The sequence below is a fragment of the Pelecanus crispus genome, chromosome 14 (genome assembly GCF_030463565.1).
Source record: "Pelecanus crispus isolate bPelCri1 chromosome 14, bPelCri1.pri, whole genome shotgun sequence".
Taxonomy (NCBI): Eukaryota; Metazoa; Chordata; class Aves; order Pelecaniformes; family Pelecanidae; genus Pelecanus; species Pelecanus crispus.
Window position 1 is genome coordinate 17643922 of NC_134656.1, and position 15339 is coordinate 17659260.

General features: G+C 61.1%; 1 protein-coding gene across 2 annotated transcripts in view; it reads left to right on the forward strand.

Annotated features, from left to right (window-relative positions):
• Positions 1-426: 426 nt before the first annotated feature.
• Positions 427-15339, forward strand: part of DLGAP4 (DLG associated protein 4) — a 67702-nt gene continuing 52789 nt past the window's right edge. Inside the window, exons 1-5 of one of the 2 annotated variants that reach the window (XM_075720974.1) lie at positions 427-1392; positions 2771-2941; positions 8020-8237; positions 11569-11683; positions 14687-14737. In XM_075720974.1, the coding sequence (XP_075577089.1) occupies positions 442-1392; positions 2771-2941; positions 8020-8237; positions 11569-11683; positions 14687-14737 (1506 nt within the window). In that variant the 5' untranslated portion in view covers positions 427-441. The remainder of the gene's footprint in view (positions 1393-2770; positions 2942-8019; positions 8238-11568; positions 11684-14686; positions 14738-15339) is intronic. The other variant, XM_075720972.1, reaches the window with a different exon arrangement.

A 15339-nucleotide genomic window follows, 5' to 3' on the forward strand; every position in this document is an offset into this window, starting at 1 on the left:
GGAAGGGACTTTATTAAATAAACATGTGCAGAGACCAGAAAGACAGCAGCAGCATTATTTAAGCAGCCTGTGGTTGAGCACTGGGACCCACAAGCACTTAAACCGCAGCTAGAAAGAATGAATCCTTCCCTTCCTCCTGTACCCTGTTCTCCCCAGCCCCTGGTCTCATGCTCCTGCTCCTCCCCTCCTGCCGTGTCACCTCTCTCCCATCCTGCTTCTCTCCTTCGTCCCTTAACCTCGGGGGCATTTGCTTTTAGAGCTGGGACAGCCCTCGCAAGGACGTCCCGGTGAGGAGCGGGCTGCCAAAGAGGGTCTCAGCAGGCTCTGAGTGTCTCTCCTCTTCCCCCAGGTGCAGGGAAGTCTGCGGGGGAGCAGGGTCGGCGCTCCTGCAAGGGCTCTGCCGCGCCATCCCCGAGCGATGCTCTAGGAAACACTGGGACCATGAAGGGCTTAGGAGATAACAGAAGCCGCCACCTCTCCGATAACCTGGACTCCCCTCAAGACTCTCTTTATGCCCCCCAGGACAGGAACCCCTATCTCCTCAGCCCCACCGACTCCTTCACCATGGACCCCCGATTCCCAGCCCAGAATACCCTCCATGGCGACTGTCTCCTTCCACTCAACAACCAGATCTCCAACAGCAGCACTTTCCCCCGCATCCATTACAACTCCCACTTCGAGGTCCCAGATGACAACCCTTTTCCGAGCCATGCCCAAGCCACTAAAATCAACCGCCTGCCTGCAAACCTCCTTGACCAGTTTGAGAAGCAGCTGCCCATCCACAGAGACGGCTTCAGCACCCTCCAGTTTCAGAGGAGCGATGCGAAGCACCGGAGCGAGAGCCCTGGGCGCATCCGGCACCTTGTCCACTCTGTCCAGAAGCTATTCGCCAAGTCCCAGTCTCTGGAGGGCCCCACCAAAGGCAACGTGAACGGCAAGAAGGGGGCGGATGACGCCAAGCAAAACCGAAGGAGCAAGAGCAAAGACCGAGCGAAGACCTCCGAGCCCAAGCGCAGGACCAGATCCAACATATCAGGCTGGTGGAGCTCAGATGACAACTTAGACAGCGATACCTGCAGCTACCGCAACCCAATGGGCCTCATGACGCTGGGCCGGCAGCCGGACCACAGCCAGCCGAAGTATTTCATGCACGCTTACAATACCATCAGCGAGCACATGCTGAAATCCTCCAAGAGCAATAACGACCTCAAGGTCACCCCTTGCACCAATATCCCCATCAACAATGACTCCAACTACATTAAGAGGGGCTCCTGGTCCACGCTGACTCTCAGCCATGCCCGGGAAGTGTGCCAGAAGGCCTCCGCCACGATCGACAAAGCCTTGCTGAAATCCAAGTCCTGCCATCAAGACTTGGCCTACCACTACCTGCAGGTGGGTGCAGCGGAGGGGTTATGGCTTGCTCCACGCAGGGAGAGTGCAGGAGGACAGGGGACACCCTCTCGGTAGGCGCCCTATTGCCCAGTAGACCTTGTCAAACAGCTCCAGATGGTTCAGCTGCCACCTCAAGTCACATTGCCAGGAGAGTGCTGGGAGGGTTAAAATCGCCAAGGCCCTGGGGACAGACCGCCACACCTCCTGTGGGGACACTGGTGCTGATGGGGTCCAGCCCCCCCAGCTGCAGCGCTGCCCCAGGACCCCCCAGCCCCTGTGCTGGACCGCGGCAGCGTGGGGAGGAGGTGATGTGCCCACACCGCAGCCTCGGCACCCTCTGCTGCGATGCCCGTTTGCGGCGGGACCCCAGCACGCCCCCACTGCCCACCCAGACGCCGCAGATGCTGTGCTGGGGTGGACTCTTGGGGTCATGGGCACCCACACGTAGCTGTTTCCACTCGGTGCCCGGGCAGCTGGGCATGCCGAGGGGCCGCGGCTCATATCCCACCCGGACACAGCTCCCCGGCCTCCGGCCAAGCACCGCCGCCATCCCACGGTCCGAAGGTCGCCAGTAATAACTGATGCTTAACCCCTTATATCCACGCATCGCAAGGATGTGCCGGCGTGCCCGGTAAGCCCCGCTCTACAGAGCTTCCCTGGAGCGCTGGTAGGACCTGCAGCTCTGCGGGGCATGGCTGCCTTTGCTGCTCACCCGCCGGCGGGACAGGGCTGTGGGGCCGGAGGGCAGTGCCAGCCGCCCCGCTTGCATGGCAGAAGCCCGCATGGCTAATGCTGGTTTGAACCCCCCCCCCCATCACCAAGAGCGCCAGGTCACTGTGGCGCTTTCAAAAAGCTGCACTTGAAGAATATCAGCCTGGCTGTGCCCTAGAGAGAGGAATGAAGATAAATAAGCCAGGCCTGGAGGGGGGGAGGAGGGGACTAGTCTCTGTATGTAAATCTCCAGCATCCTTTTTAATGCAAAGGTGTCACGGGCTCTCCCGGCTGTGGCCAGTGGGCTTAGAGGCTTTAAAGAGCAATGAATTATTGAAGCACACTCTGCTTCCAATACCTTGCTGGCCACGGCTGAAAATCAAATTTCAGAGGGACTTATTGCATCAGGAACATCATCAGAAAAAATGTTCTCGGCCTGGTTTCTTTTTCTTTACCCCCCTCCTTTCAGTTAAGCGTTAGGAGGTTAAAGAGCTGCAGGCAAAATATCCACCGGCACTGTTCCCCCTCTGGGTGCAGCAGCAGAGCCCCGGCTACCGAATGCGACCCCCACAGCCCCTCGCCTGCTGGGGTTTGGCCACGGCCGGGGGGACGAGACTGCCCTGCTCGTTATTCCCCACCCATGTAATGAGCCTCCGTTTCTCGACAGCCTGACGGAGGGCTGTGGGCACAGCTGGGTGGCGTGAGCCCGGCCAGCAGCTGGGCAGCCCCACCGCTCGGCTGGGAGGACACGGGTGCCGCCCCGCTGCAGCCGAGCGAGCCCCCGCGGAGGTGGGACCAGCCCCTCAGCCCTGGGCCGACCGACGCAGGCAGCGGCCAGGTAGGGATCTTGTTTTGAGGGGAAGCTTTTGCCCGGCTCCCTCCCCGCCCTGACCCTCCCGGGACCGTCGGACGGGGTCAGCAGCCTGTGCCACCAGACTCGGAGCGAGCGCAGCCGGGGTAGGGAGCAGCCGGCAGCCGCTGTCGGCATGGCTGGAGGGGCACCGGGGGACGCCGGGGTGTGACCGGCATCCCCAGCGCCTGGGGCAGCCCCCGCAGCCGGCAGCATCTCACCGGCAAAGCCAAGACCCCGGGCACCCGCTCCAGAAAGCATGATGCTCCATGGCCCAGCAAGCCAACAGGTCACAGATGCTGGGGCTGACCTTGCCCCAAACTCCCGGTGTGAGCCCCGGAGGGCAGGGCACAGGGCTTGGGGCCCTCGGGGTAGGACGGGGCGATTGCATCCAGACCCCTCCTCAGCACGGCAAGGGGACTAAGCTGGCGATGGAGAAGCCACCGCTGGAGCTCGGTGTGTGGGAAAAGTCCTTTTGCAAGGCCGCGTGTCCCCTGCCACCCGCTCCTCCCTGGAGCAGACCGAGCCCGGTCCCTGCTTGTGCCATGGTGAGGGACCACATGCATCTGCCTGCCCGCAGAGCCCGGGGCTCGGGGAGCATGGGGGCCCTGCCCTGCTGCGGACAGGACTGCTGCAAGGCAGGAATGCCCGGTGGGTCCCAGAGGTGGAGAAGTGCCCCTCTGGCATGAGGGAGGGCAGGAGGAGCAGGATGGGGACAAACAGGACCCCCCAGCCTCCAGGCTGGGGTAAGCCCCTAAGGCTATTCACCTCGCTGCCCCATTTGCAGGCTCTGGGTAGTCCTGGGGCTCACTGGGGACTATTGGGGGTCCATGTGATGTTTCCAGGCCCATCCCCAGACCCAGACATTGGAGCTGAGAGTGGGTGATCACCCAGCTCCAGGTCCAGCCCTGTCCCGTGAGGGTAGGTGGTTTCTCGGGAGCAGTCCCCACGGTGACGCAGCACTGTCCTTAGAGCGCAGTCCCCAGGGAGGGTGGCTGTGCTCCCCGTCCCCTGTTCTCCCCTCCCCACAGGCCCCCTGCGCGGCTGGCAGTGCAAGGGAAGAGGCTGAGGGGTCAGGATCCCGATGGCCAAGAAGCTCCTTGGAGTGAGAGATGCCCCAGGCAGGGGGTGAACAGGAGCAGGCAGGGCTGAGCGGCATTTCTGCCCCAGACACAGACTCAGACCCATGTCCATGGATACCGAGACCACATCGAAGCGATGGGCAGTGCCGGGGCTCCCCGGGGACAGAGTCACACCACAGGCACCATTAGCCTGATGCATCATCCAGATAAGCCTCCCCAACCCCACTTATAGTTAGACCGAAGCTTCCTTAACCCCCCGTAGTCCCCAAAATAAATTTGTAATCCAGAGCGGGTGGCCCGTTCAGTGCCAGCCACTCCGCAGATGCTGGCTGCACTCACACCAGCCCCACTGGGTGCCCACAGAGCAAGAAACCCAGCCCAGGTCCTTCCCAGAAGGTGCCCTGCCAAAAGGACGGATGGGGCCCATAGGCAGCCTGGGCTCCAGCTTGCTTTCTTGAGGCCATGCCTAGGAGCACACGTGGCCCTCAGGACACCACGAGGGATCCAGCCCCGGAGGGAGCGGCGGTGTACCCGCATCGGGCTCAGCCTCTTTGCGTTGGAGCCTGGCTGCATGGCACGTGCATCCCTGCACGCTGCGCCCGGCCCCGCGGGTGCCTCGGCGGGTGCGTTCATGTGTGGTGCATGTCTGTGTGCGCCGGGGCTGGGCTGCATGTCAGAGCTGGCACATGTGCGAATGGAAACCCTGTCTGCTCTGCGAGTCTCCCCCCAGACCTCACCAAAGCAGTGGGAGCAGTGCAGCTCTTTTGCCCCTGCCCAGCACCCAGGATTGGAGTTTTCCCCTTCCCTCCTCTCTCCCCTCTGCCTCCAGGTGACTGGGGAATGCCCCAGGCAGAATTAAGGTAGGGGGAAGCCTCTGTGTGGCCCCTTCTTTCCTTTTCCCTCCACACTCGGCTCACGACACAGAGAGCAGCAGAGCCAGAAGGCGCTGCTTCCTTGCAACATGCAGTATTGCGGCAGGATGGCGTCAGTGGAGCCCAGCTCCCAGGGATGGACACGTGCCTGGATCCCACATGCACCCACGGGGCACCAAGACCGGGCGGAAAGGAGGATCCACATCCTGAAGCCTGGCAGAGCATCTCTGCTGTCCGCTCCTCCCCTCTTGTGCAGCCACTGGGCAGGGCGGATCCCCAAGCCCTCTGTGCCAGCAGCCACCTACAAGGGCTCTCAGCCTGGGTGTCCTCTTGCTCCCACCCCTTTCACACCAACCAAACCACCATGGGCAGAAACAAGCCTACATCTGGGAGAGCAGCACGGAGAGCAGCAAGGCTCCTGCAGGCTGCGAGGAGCCTCCTGAGCTTCTCCGTGCCAGGCTTAGGTGCAACACAAGGCAGCCCTCATTTCCACTTTGTCCTTTCTGCAATACGTGGGCTGTGTTCAGAGCCCAGGGTCTCAGCTGCTGGGAAAGCTGCTGCCATCGAGGTGCCGCACTGGCCACCGTCGAGGGCTGGCCCCTGATAACAGGAGGTGCTCTGGGCTCTTCACGCCCATCGCAGAGCTTCAGAGACTGGCACAGGCTCCTCATCCTCAGGTGCCCAAAGGTGCAGAGAAGAAGGCTGGAGGATCCTGAACAGCACCTCAAGTACCTGCACCGCTTTCAAAGATCCCCGAGGGCACCCACTCGTCTTTTCAGGTGTGGCACTTTTGAAACACGTGTCCTGCGCTCTGTCCTACAGGAGCAAGAGCTGTGGGAGTCGCTGTGGACCCTGCGTGCAGACAGAGGCAGGACACGCTCCAGGCTGGGGCACCACATTCAAGGGTGTACTGCCAAGCATCTTGCTTCCCCTTGATGCTGCTAAACTGCAACGTGGAGCACCTTGAGAGCAGCTTTGCTTCTTACTGCCTTGCCAAGGCACAAAGTAGAGGAGAGGCAAGGGAAAGGAGAAATAAGGCAGCTCAGTTAGGACCAGTGGGCCGTCACAATGCGACGGGGAAGCTGGGGGAGGCTGTCCCTAGGACAGGGTCCATATGGGGCAGGCAGTGCTGTGGGGTGCTTGGCTCATGCTGCTGTATGAGCTGCACCAGCAGCGACGTACTGAACATCTGTCTTTGGGTTGCTTTGCCTAGAGCAGAGAGTGCCCAAGGCCAGGAGGCAGATGCACAAGCCCGGGCGGAGCTGAGCAACCCGCAGACCCTGCCCTCAAGCAGCAGCACCAGAGCGGCTGCAAGAGCCTGGGGTCTTAACGCCCCTGCTGAGCCCAGCACCTCTCACTGCCCCACAAAATACAGCGCTTGCCTCTGCCTTGGGGGTGGCTGTGTAGTCCCCGGCCCCTGCTCGCCACGCCTGGCTGCTGGCAGGCTCGCACCTCCTAGCCAGGGGCTGCAGCCTCCAGCCTTGTCTGCCCCCTCGCCCCAGCCCCTTGCTGGCCCAGGACCCTTGCAGGCAGGAGGCTGCGACTCATCCTGAGGAGAAGGCAGGCAGCAGGCACGGGCTGAACCCCTGGCTCCTTTGGGCAGCAGAAAGCCCTCGGAGTGAGCTGAGCTGTTGGGCATGGATTGAGCCTGCATCTGGCACACCCTGGGCCCTCTCAAGAGAACAAGAAGCCACTACCTGCAGCTCTGAAGCTCATCTGAAGATGTTGCACCCCAGCAGCAGCAGACGGCACCCTCAAGCTGGCTCTGGCTCCCACAGAACGTGCCTGCTGTGAACAAGGAGGGGAACAGCAACCACACAGCGCTTAACGGCTCTGGCTCATCACACTTGGCTGCAACACAGCTCTGCATCCCAAAGCACTGTATAAACACCGGCTGACTAATCCCACAGCCCCCTGGGGAGCTGGGCAAATCCAACAGCTCCATCCAGCAGAGTCAACGTGGACGCTCTCGGCAGCACGAGCCACGCGCAGCGCACGACCCTTTGCTGCTCCACAACCAGCCTGCTTCCCACAGCAGACTGGCGGACCCCGGGCTGGCCTGGCGCCTGCATGGTTTGCACATTGCTGCATTCCTCGCGTCTTCCCTTGCTTCTCCTTGACCACGTCTCCTCAGCTCAAGGGCGGCTCAAAGGCCAGCTACAAACCAAGTTAGCCACGAAACCAAGGCTCGCTCCTGGCAACTCAGGTTGCCCCATCTTTCTCCTGGCCTGCCCCGCACCACATGTGGCTCTTGTCCTGATCAGTCCTGGGCTGACGTCTGGCTCTGCTGCTGGCTGAGCGCCTTGGCTGTGCCTGCGCTCACCTACACAAACCCTTTGCAGGAGAGGCAGGCAATGGTGTTGGTTGCTTCAGTTGCTCAGTGCTTCAGGCCTCTAGTGGAAACGTCAGCTCGCCCACCGCTAATGAGGGGACAAGAGACCATGTCTGCCTTAAATTAATCACAGAGTAGTCATCTCAGTGAAGTTAGAAGTGCTTTTCTTGCACAAGATACTACTCATCTCTGTGTAGAGAGGCCAGCACAAGGTCTATGTGCCCGAGCTGCTTGGTGTGGCTTCAGAAATTGATTTCAGCCACTAAGAGTCACATTCAACTCAGAAACATTAAAGGGTGTTGGACCTAGTGAAGGTCTGGGCTCTGATCCACAGGTCCTGATCTACAACAACTCTTGATTGCCTTGGCCTGAACAGTATGTGCACTTCACATTAAATGAGCGTGGGCTTTGCGTTGAACAAGCATGTGCTACTCCTGTCCCAATGCCCAGCGCAAATCTGGTGAGACTCTTCCCATGACGTCTGGCATTGTGCAGCTTGTATCAGCTGTGTAAGCATGGTCCAGCGTGACGGTGGTCTGCAGTGGTGGTGGGGTGGATGGCTGTGGGTAGATGTGCTAAAACAGAGGCAATCAAACGTAAGGCTGCCTGGCATGAACTGGTAAGGGAGGGTCGGAAAGGAATTGCATTGCCCATTCCCACTGCACTCCAGCTGAGGGTCCAACAGTTGTCCTTGCCACCAATCCTGCCAAGTCCCTGTGATCCCGCTGGTCCCAGAGGTGCCGTCCCTCTCATCTTCTCATGCTCCCTTTATTCTTGCAGGTGCCTCAGGGGGAATGGAACAACACGCTGTCTCGGGACAAAGACAGCGAGATCCCGTGCCGGCGCATGCGGAGCGGGAGTTACATCAAAGCCATGGGGGATGATGATAGCGAAGACTCAGAAACCAGCCCCAAACCATCCCCGAAAACTGCAGCTCGGAGGCAGAGTTACCTCAAGGCCACCCAACAGTCCCTGAGTGAGCAGAGCACCACCCAAAGGTAACGCTGGAGCCCCGCCGGGAGCTCTGCACAGGTCTCCGGGGCCGCCCCAGAAGCAGTCATAGAATCATAGAATCGTTTAGGTTGGAAAAGACCTTTCCTTGGGCTCTAGCCAGCAGCACCCACACGGAGAGCCTGTGTGGGGATCGGAGCCCAGCAAGGCTCCTGCACGCCAGCTCAGACTGCCCACGGGGCGGGCAAGGACAAGCAGGACGGGGGAAAATGTGGCAGAGGAATGGAGAGGGCTTTCCATCCTGGTGACTCCAAATAGCCCTGGTGCCAGGAGCCTGCTCCAGGTCCCCGTGCCCCCAGTGCTGGGGAGGGCAGTCCTTTGACAGAGCTGTGTGGATTTCCTCTCTAAGCATCTGCTCCTCCGAGGGAGTGCAGAGATCCCAACCCCGTGATGCTATTTCGACTTGGAAGGTGCTCAGCCGGCGTGGCTGAGGACACTGGGCACGCAGCCCGCAGGCTGCTGGGACTGTGCCATCAGCTTTGCTCCACAGGTGTCCCAGGGACTCTGGGACCAGCCAGAAAGTGCCCCGTCGGCCCCACGAGGCTGGGTAATATCCTGAGGCCAGGAGAGATGAGCTGAGAGGTCTGGGACCAGGTATTGAGGGAGGAAGACCCCACAGTGGCTTGAGCCAGATAGCAGAGAGCAAGGGGAACACGGTGAAAGCTTGCTGGGCCAGAGGCCGGTCCTTGCAGGACGGGGTCTGTGTGGACCACCTGGCTGGAGGTGATGCTCTGCAGTGTCCTCACGAGCTGCTCCGCTTCCCGGGACAAGGCACCCCGGGGCTGTAACGGGCTGTCGGTGTTTCAGATGCTGCTGCGAGCAGCACAGCGGGGCAGGAGGAGGCAGGAGCCGCCGCAGCTGAACTGCTGATGTTCGGCAGACAGAGCCAGAAGGAAGTGAGGGTGCAGCAGGCAGTGTGGAGACCCCTCATGGTGGCTTCATATCGCAGACCAGATGCCACTTTCTGCTGAGAGGTGGTGACAAAATTAACTGCGAGGAGCCCTGGAAATGCCTGCTCTGAATCCATCCCTGCTCCCTGCATTCACACCCATTTCAGGGGGAGCAGAGCTGGGTCCAGGGGTCTCTGAAGCAAAATACCCAAGCTGAGAGACTGAGTTTCTGCCTATGGTGGGCTCATCATCCACTCAGGTCATGTCCATCAGGGTATGACCCCACCTGGGCTGCTGGGGTCCAGCTGGAGCCCACGCACAGGTGGCTTTGAGGAAGGGGCTAAGCCAGGGCAGGGTGTTGAGCAGGAGGGGCAGAGCCGGCCGAGCTGGGGATGCAGCTACATGGGAGAGGAGGGGTCTGGGCAGGGCTGGGCTGGATGCAGCCATTGCGGCGAGTGCTTGGTCCCCAGCAGGAGATTTGCTGGAGGGAAGGATCCTGCCTGGGAAGGAGCGGGGTCCGCAGCTCTTGGCACTGCGCTCCAGCGAGGGACATCGCACCCCGGTCTGCTGTCCCCTCTGCCCCAGGCTGGCCAGGGCTTGTGCGGGGCTCAGGCCAGAGCATAAGCACGGCTGCCATCTGCCGACCACCCCCTCGTCCCCCCCGCAAAGGAGCTTTTTGGATGCTGTGGCCGCTTTGCTTGCTGCGGGGCCTCGCCGGGGTCCCCCGCCAGCCTGGCGCACCCTTGGGACAGCAGCAGGGGCACCGCGCCCTGGCACAGCCCCACGCCAGCCTTCACCAAAATCCTCGGTCTCCCTGTCCAGAGTTGCTGGGGCTGTCTCTGGGCTCCACCAGCCGAGGGGCACTGGACCCATGGTTTGGGACAGGAGGGACTGCAGGGAGGAGGACGGCTGCAGCCTTAGCCAGGATGAGGCACAGAGGAGTGCGATGCAATCCGTCCCTGTCAGAGGGTCTCTGCCCTTCCAAAGTCTGTTGCCCGCTTTGTGACTCCGTTTCCCCACGGGCAGGCTGCGAGGGTAGGTCAGGGTGAAGCCCAATGGGATGGGCACGGGGAGGCTGGCAGGGACACAGCTGGCTCACACCACGGGCGCGCGGTGGGCTCACAGACAGAACCTTCTCAGGCCGAGGGAAACAAGGCAATAAACAGATGGCCCAGGGCTTGGGGTGCCACGGTGCCCTTGGCCGCTCAGCAGTGGGTTCCCTGCAGGCTGGGTGTCTCCTTCAGCACCCCTGGCAGAAGAGACTACCCCCCCGCGCCCATTGCGCCCAGGGACGGAGGCTCCGGAGGTGCCGCAGTCCTTCCTGGAGCCCCACACGCTGCACAGGGCTCCTGCCCAGCTGGGATGCACCCTGCCCTCAGCTTCGCTGTCCCCCCGGCTGGTGAAGGACAGACCTCTGCACCCACGGCCCTGCCGGCGGCGGGGGAAGCGGCACCCAAGGGTCCTCCATAGGGACCACGGGTGATTCAAGAGGGAGAGCCCCCACAGCTCGCCCAGGCTGGCACGGCTGGCTGTGTCCTCCACCATGCCCCACCAGATCGGTGACAAGGACTCCTTCACGCAGGGTCTCATGGTGGAAGAGAAGAACAGGGGAGCCCCATTCTTCCCACATCCCTCCTCTTCCTCCCACGTCCCTCCCATCCTTCCACATCCCTCCCGGCCCCTGCGTGCCTGGGTCTCAGCAGAGACCGTAGCTGTGGTCTTGGCTGGGTCGGGCTCAGTGACAGCCCTGCTCTTCTCCTGCTGCAGAGGCTGCTGCTGAGCCCCGGGGCATGGGGACAGCGCTTCTCCCAGAGCCTGAAGCAAAACCTGCTCTGGAAATACCGACCCCCCCTGCTCCTGCGGCACTCTCATTCAGGCTTGGCTCCCCTGGAACTTCTTCCAGATAATCTTTTGGGTTCCTCTACACAAATAAGAAAAAAAAAAAAATCCTGCAGATGTTTCCAATTGCAAAGTCCACAAAATACCATTTAAAAGTCATTTCTCACCCCACCTCTCACCCCCTTCCCACCAGTCCAGGCAGGGAAGAGCCAGGTTCCCTGACCCCGGCCCCCAGCATCAGCCTGTGCCAGGGCTGTGACTGGGGGCTGGCACGGACCCCATGTGCTCCCTGGGGTTCAGCTGGACGAACCTGGCACCTGCAGCGCATTCCCAGGGGCAGCGGGACGCGAGGTCTTGTCCTTCCCCTGCACCCCACAAACCTTCACCCATGCGCCCAAGCCAGGGGCCGGCAAGGTGAGGAGCTGCAGCAGGGGCCGAGCAGTGGGCTCAGTGCCCAGCACTGTCTCCGTGCCTGTGCCTGGCAGAGGGTGCCGCGGGCAGGGCTGGTCTGGCTCTCCTGGCTCCAGTGCAGCCCCAGCACTGTCCCTGCCATGGGGACACCCCTCACGCCCTTCCTCTCTGCTGGCAGGAGCCTGGACCGCCTGGACTCTGTCGAGATCCTCCTACCTCCGAAGTTCCCAACCTGGGAGGAAGAATACAACCAGATCTCCGACAGCGTCAACGAGTCCAGTTGCATCAACCAGGTGAGATGCTGGAGCGTTGAGCCCTGCTGCACCGGCACACCCCAGTGAGAAAGGAGGCCGGCTGAGCGGAGAGAGGAACATCTTTTTCCCCCTTCAAAATAAGGCACTAGCTGTGCTCTGGGAATTACACACACTATTCTCCGGCAGCTTTACCAAAGTATAAAGGCCAGCTCCTTAATTCTGATTCATATGAGGCTCCCCTTCCTCTCGCTTTGCCTCCTCTCAGCGCTGCTGGCGCAGCTGAAGTCACTCGGCCATGGCCACAGGTATGGTAGCCCGGAGCGACGCTTCACAGCGATGGGTGAAGCTCAGGGCTGCTCTGAGCGCAGGGTCCCACCGTGTCACCACCCAGAAGCCACCTGCAAGGCTGCTCAGCCCTGCTGCAAGCTCCTCACGCCCACGGGGTGGGTACAGAGCCCGGGCCAATGTCACCTGTGCTAAAGGTGGCATCCAGCCTGGGACCCTGCAGCAGGTCACCGGGGACGGTAACCCTGCTTAGCTCAGAGGACCTCGTCCCTCGTGCAGCAGACTGGACCCAGGAACAAGGTGCCCGTAATTCGGGAGACTCTCCTGCCAGCTAGCTGGGAATGTCTCCCTTGGCTATTCCTGGTCCCCAGGGGAAGGGCAAAGCCAAGGATGCCAGTGAGGCGCTGATGGTGGGTGGCAAACCCCTTGCCGCAGGGTGGGCTCATGCCCTGACCCCAACCTCTGGGATGCAGACAGTGCAAACTGGGTTTAAATCCCTGTCCCACACTACGGCTCCCCTTGGGATTACTCTTGAGCAGCTCGGGACTTGGGTGGCTATAAGCCAGCTGCCTCACAGGCCAGGAAATAACCCATGCCAGGATGGGGCCTTTGCAGAGGTCCCGTGTGCTTGTCGCAGCCCTGCGGGGCCCGTCCTTTTGGTATGCAGGTGGAGATCCCTGGGGCAGCAATGGCTCCACAAGCCTCACCCAGCTGTTTCGCTGTCGCCCTGGGCCTCTGTCATGTCCCGTCTCTGTTCACGCGTGTCTGCGTGGGAACACGTGCGCGCACGTGCCCGCTCTGTGCTGCTCCGCTCTGTCTGTGCGCAACGATCAAGGGCGGCAGCGCGAGGCAGGGGTTAAAGCGGCGAGATGGGCATCAGGAACCAGAGCATGGAGGAGGGCGAGAGGCGTGTGCCTTTGTTCCCCTCGAGGTGTGTGGGGCTCTGAGCCCTCCTCGGTCCCAGCCCAGCCTCTCTGGCCCCATGGCTGGTTTCTCCTGCTGTCACGGAGTGGTTGGAGCCCTTGGTGGAGAGCTTTGGGGAAGGGCACGGGGCATTGCTCACGGGCGTACATGTTCCTTGTGGTCAGTCTCGTTCCTTGTACATCAACAGCAACGTGCTGGGTGTCTCGTTGCACAGTGAAGGGGTCAGGACCGTTGCATTCCTGTCCTTTGCATGTAAATCCATGTCTGAAGCCAGGTCTCTGCGTGAAGATGACGAGTGGGCTGAGTCTGTGCTCTCTCCCTGTCTGAAGCTGCCGTTTAGCAGCTGAGTGCAGCACCCCCACGAAGACATCAGAAGGGTCCTGGAGCTGGAGGGTCTGAGCAGCCCACGGTGTGCCAGGAGCTGCCCAGGCGAATGCCCCAGACCCAGACTGGTAGCACCGTGATGCTGGGGGCACACCGGCTGCCACAGTACCCACTCAAGCCCATGCTGCTGCCGTCATGTGCCCTCTGCCCGCTTTCCTCCAAATCAGGGAGCTCAGCTGCAGCTGCGTTGGATTTAGAGCCCTCCCACAAGTTGCATATCTGTTGATCCAGGATGGGGCTGGTACAGCTGTGTGTTGGTCTGATCCTCTGCCGGGTCTGACCTGCCCTTTCATCCAGTGCCAGAGGCAGTTCCTCCCCTGCCCTCACTTTTGTGTGGCCTCCAACACCTTCCTTCTGTGTCCAGCAAGACCCTAGTGTCCCCACACACAGAAGCATCCCCAGCTCTGAAAGACAAGTCCACTCCGCTTGGTTTTGTCCCAGCTGACGTCCACCTTGCACACTTCTGGAAGTCCAGGGTTCACCAGTGTGCATGTTGGCATCCACCTGTCACACCAAGGGGACCAGTGGCCAGAGAGAGCCGGCTGGTGACCCCCAACACTGCTTGCCCACACTTGGAGCAGTGCCCTGGGTAGAAGGGCTGGACGCAACCCCCCGAGCCAAGCCTCTTCCCTTGGGTATATTTTGAACCTGGATGCTTCCCAAGATGGGTCATCTTGGGCAGCTCGCGCAGGGCAGAGCTCCTAGGGTGGATGTGCTCTGCAGCCCAGGGATGGAGAGGAGGAGAAGGCATTCCTCCCTACAGGCAGCACAGTGTCTGTCGGGCGTCTGTCCTTATGCCGAGTGTGTGCCGTGGCTTTGCTATGGAGAGAAGGCAGTACCGCTTCCGTGTGGCTTCTGCCTGGCGTGGGGACAAAGCAGATAGCAGCGAGGTGGCCAGCCTGACCCCATCAGGGTGAAGGACAGTTTCCCTGATGTGGAGCACTCAGACTGCCCACCCACCCCGGCTCTGCGGGCTGCGGGGACCCATCGCTGCTCCTGGCCACGTTGCGAGGTGCTGGCCAACGCTGGGGGCTTCGCAGAGGTGCTGCCTGGGAGCCACAGCAGCCCTTGTCCAGCAGCCATGGTTTTGTCAGGCACCCCATGCGTGCCGAGGGGTGTCCCAGCGTTGTGTGTCCCGAGTGTGCCCTGTGTATATATATATATTGGTATATGGTGCATACGACAGGCTGAATGCATCAGCAGCTTCTCTCCGTCTGGGAGGCACCCCGTGGAGCTTTACCGTGCCGTGTTTGTGCCGCTGTCTGAGGGGCCTGTGCGGCATCTTGCTTGGCATCTTCTGAGCTCTGAAGTTTGTACTGAAGTGTCAGCAGCAGTGGCCCCGGGGGACGGGCCGTCCGCTCCCCTCGTCCTCAGTCCCTGTGCAATGGCTGTCTGTGTGAGGGGCTCACCCGTTCTTGGCCTTTAACCTTCTCCAACTCTTTCTTCCAGATCTTTGGACCCCCCTCACTTATCCCTCAGATATTTACCCATGGAGAGCAGGTACCATCCCGCTGGCGTTTCCCTCTTTCTTCCTCATGGAGCTTTCTTGGGACAGCCTGGACACCCACGGCAGGGTGCGAGGCAGGCTGTGGGGTCAGCCCACCCCGGGGCCAGCGGCAGGAGAAGGAGGAGGAGGAGGAGGAGGAAGAGGAGGAGGAGGAGGAGGAGGAGGAGGAGGAGGAGGAGGAGGAGGAGGCGGCGGCAGCACTCTTGACCTGGGCACTGCAGGGCAGCTGGAGAGCTTGGTTCCCTGGCCCTGGCAGGGAGTTAGGGACCATCAGTTTTAGGGGAAAAGTAGATGAACTTTTTGAGCCAAACCTTGTGGATCTCAGATGCCAATGCTGGGCAGAAATACTCTCCTTGAGGCCAAAGAAAGGGCCAGGAGAGATGGAAGTGGGCAACAGGGCCAATCTCAGCATCCCTCATCTGTATTTCAGAACATTCTGCTTTAGGCTGGCTCTGGTTTAACCCGGGTGAGCCTCTCCTGAGTCCAAGTTTGACCAGCCACCGCTACCGGAGAGCAGGGCAGGGCCGGGGGCATGGGTGGGAGGGAGGCGGGGGCAGCAGGAGAAGCAGGGAGCGAAGCCGTCCCTGCTCCGTCA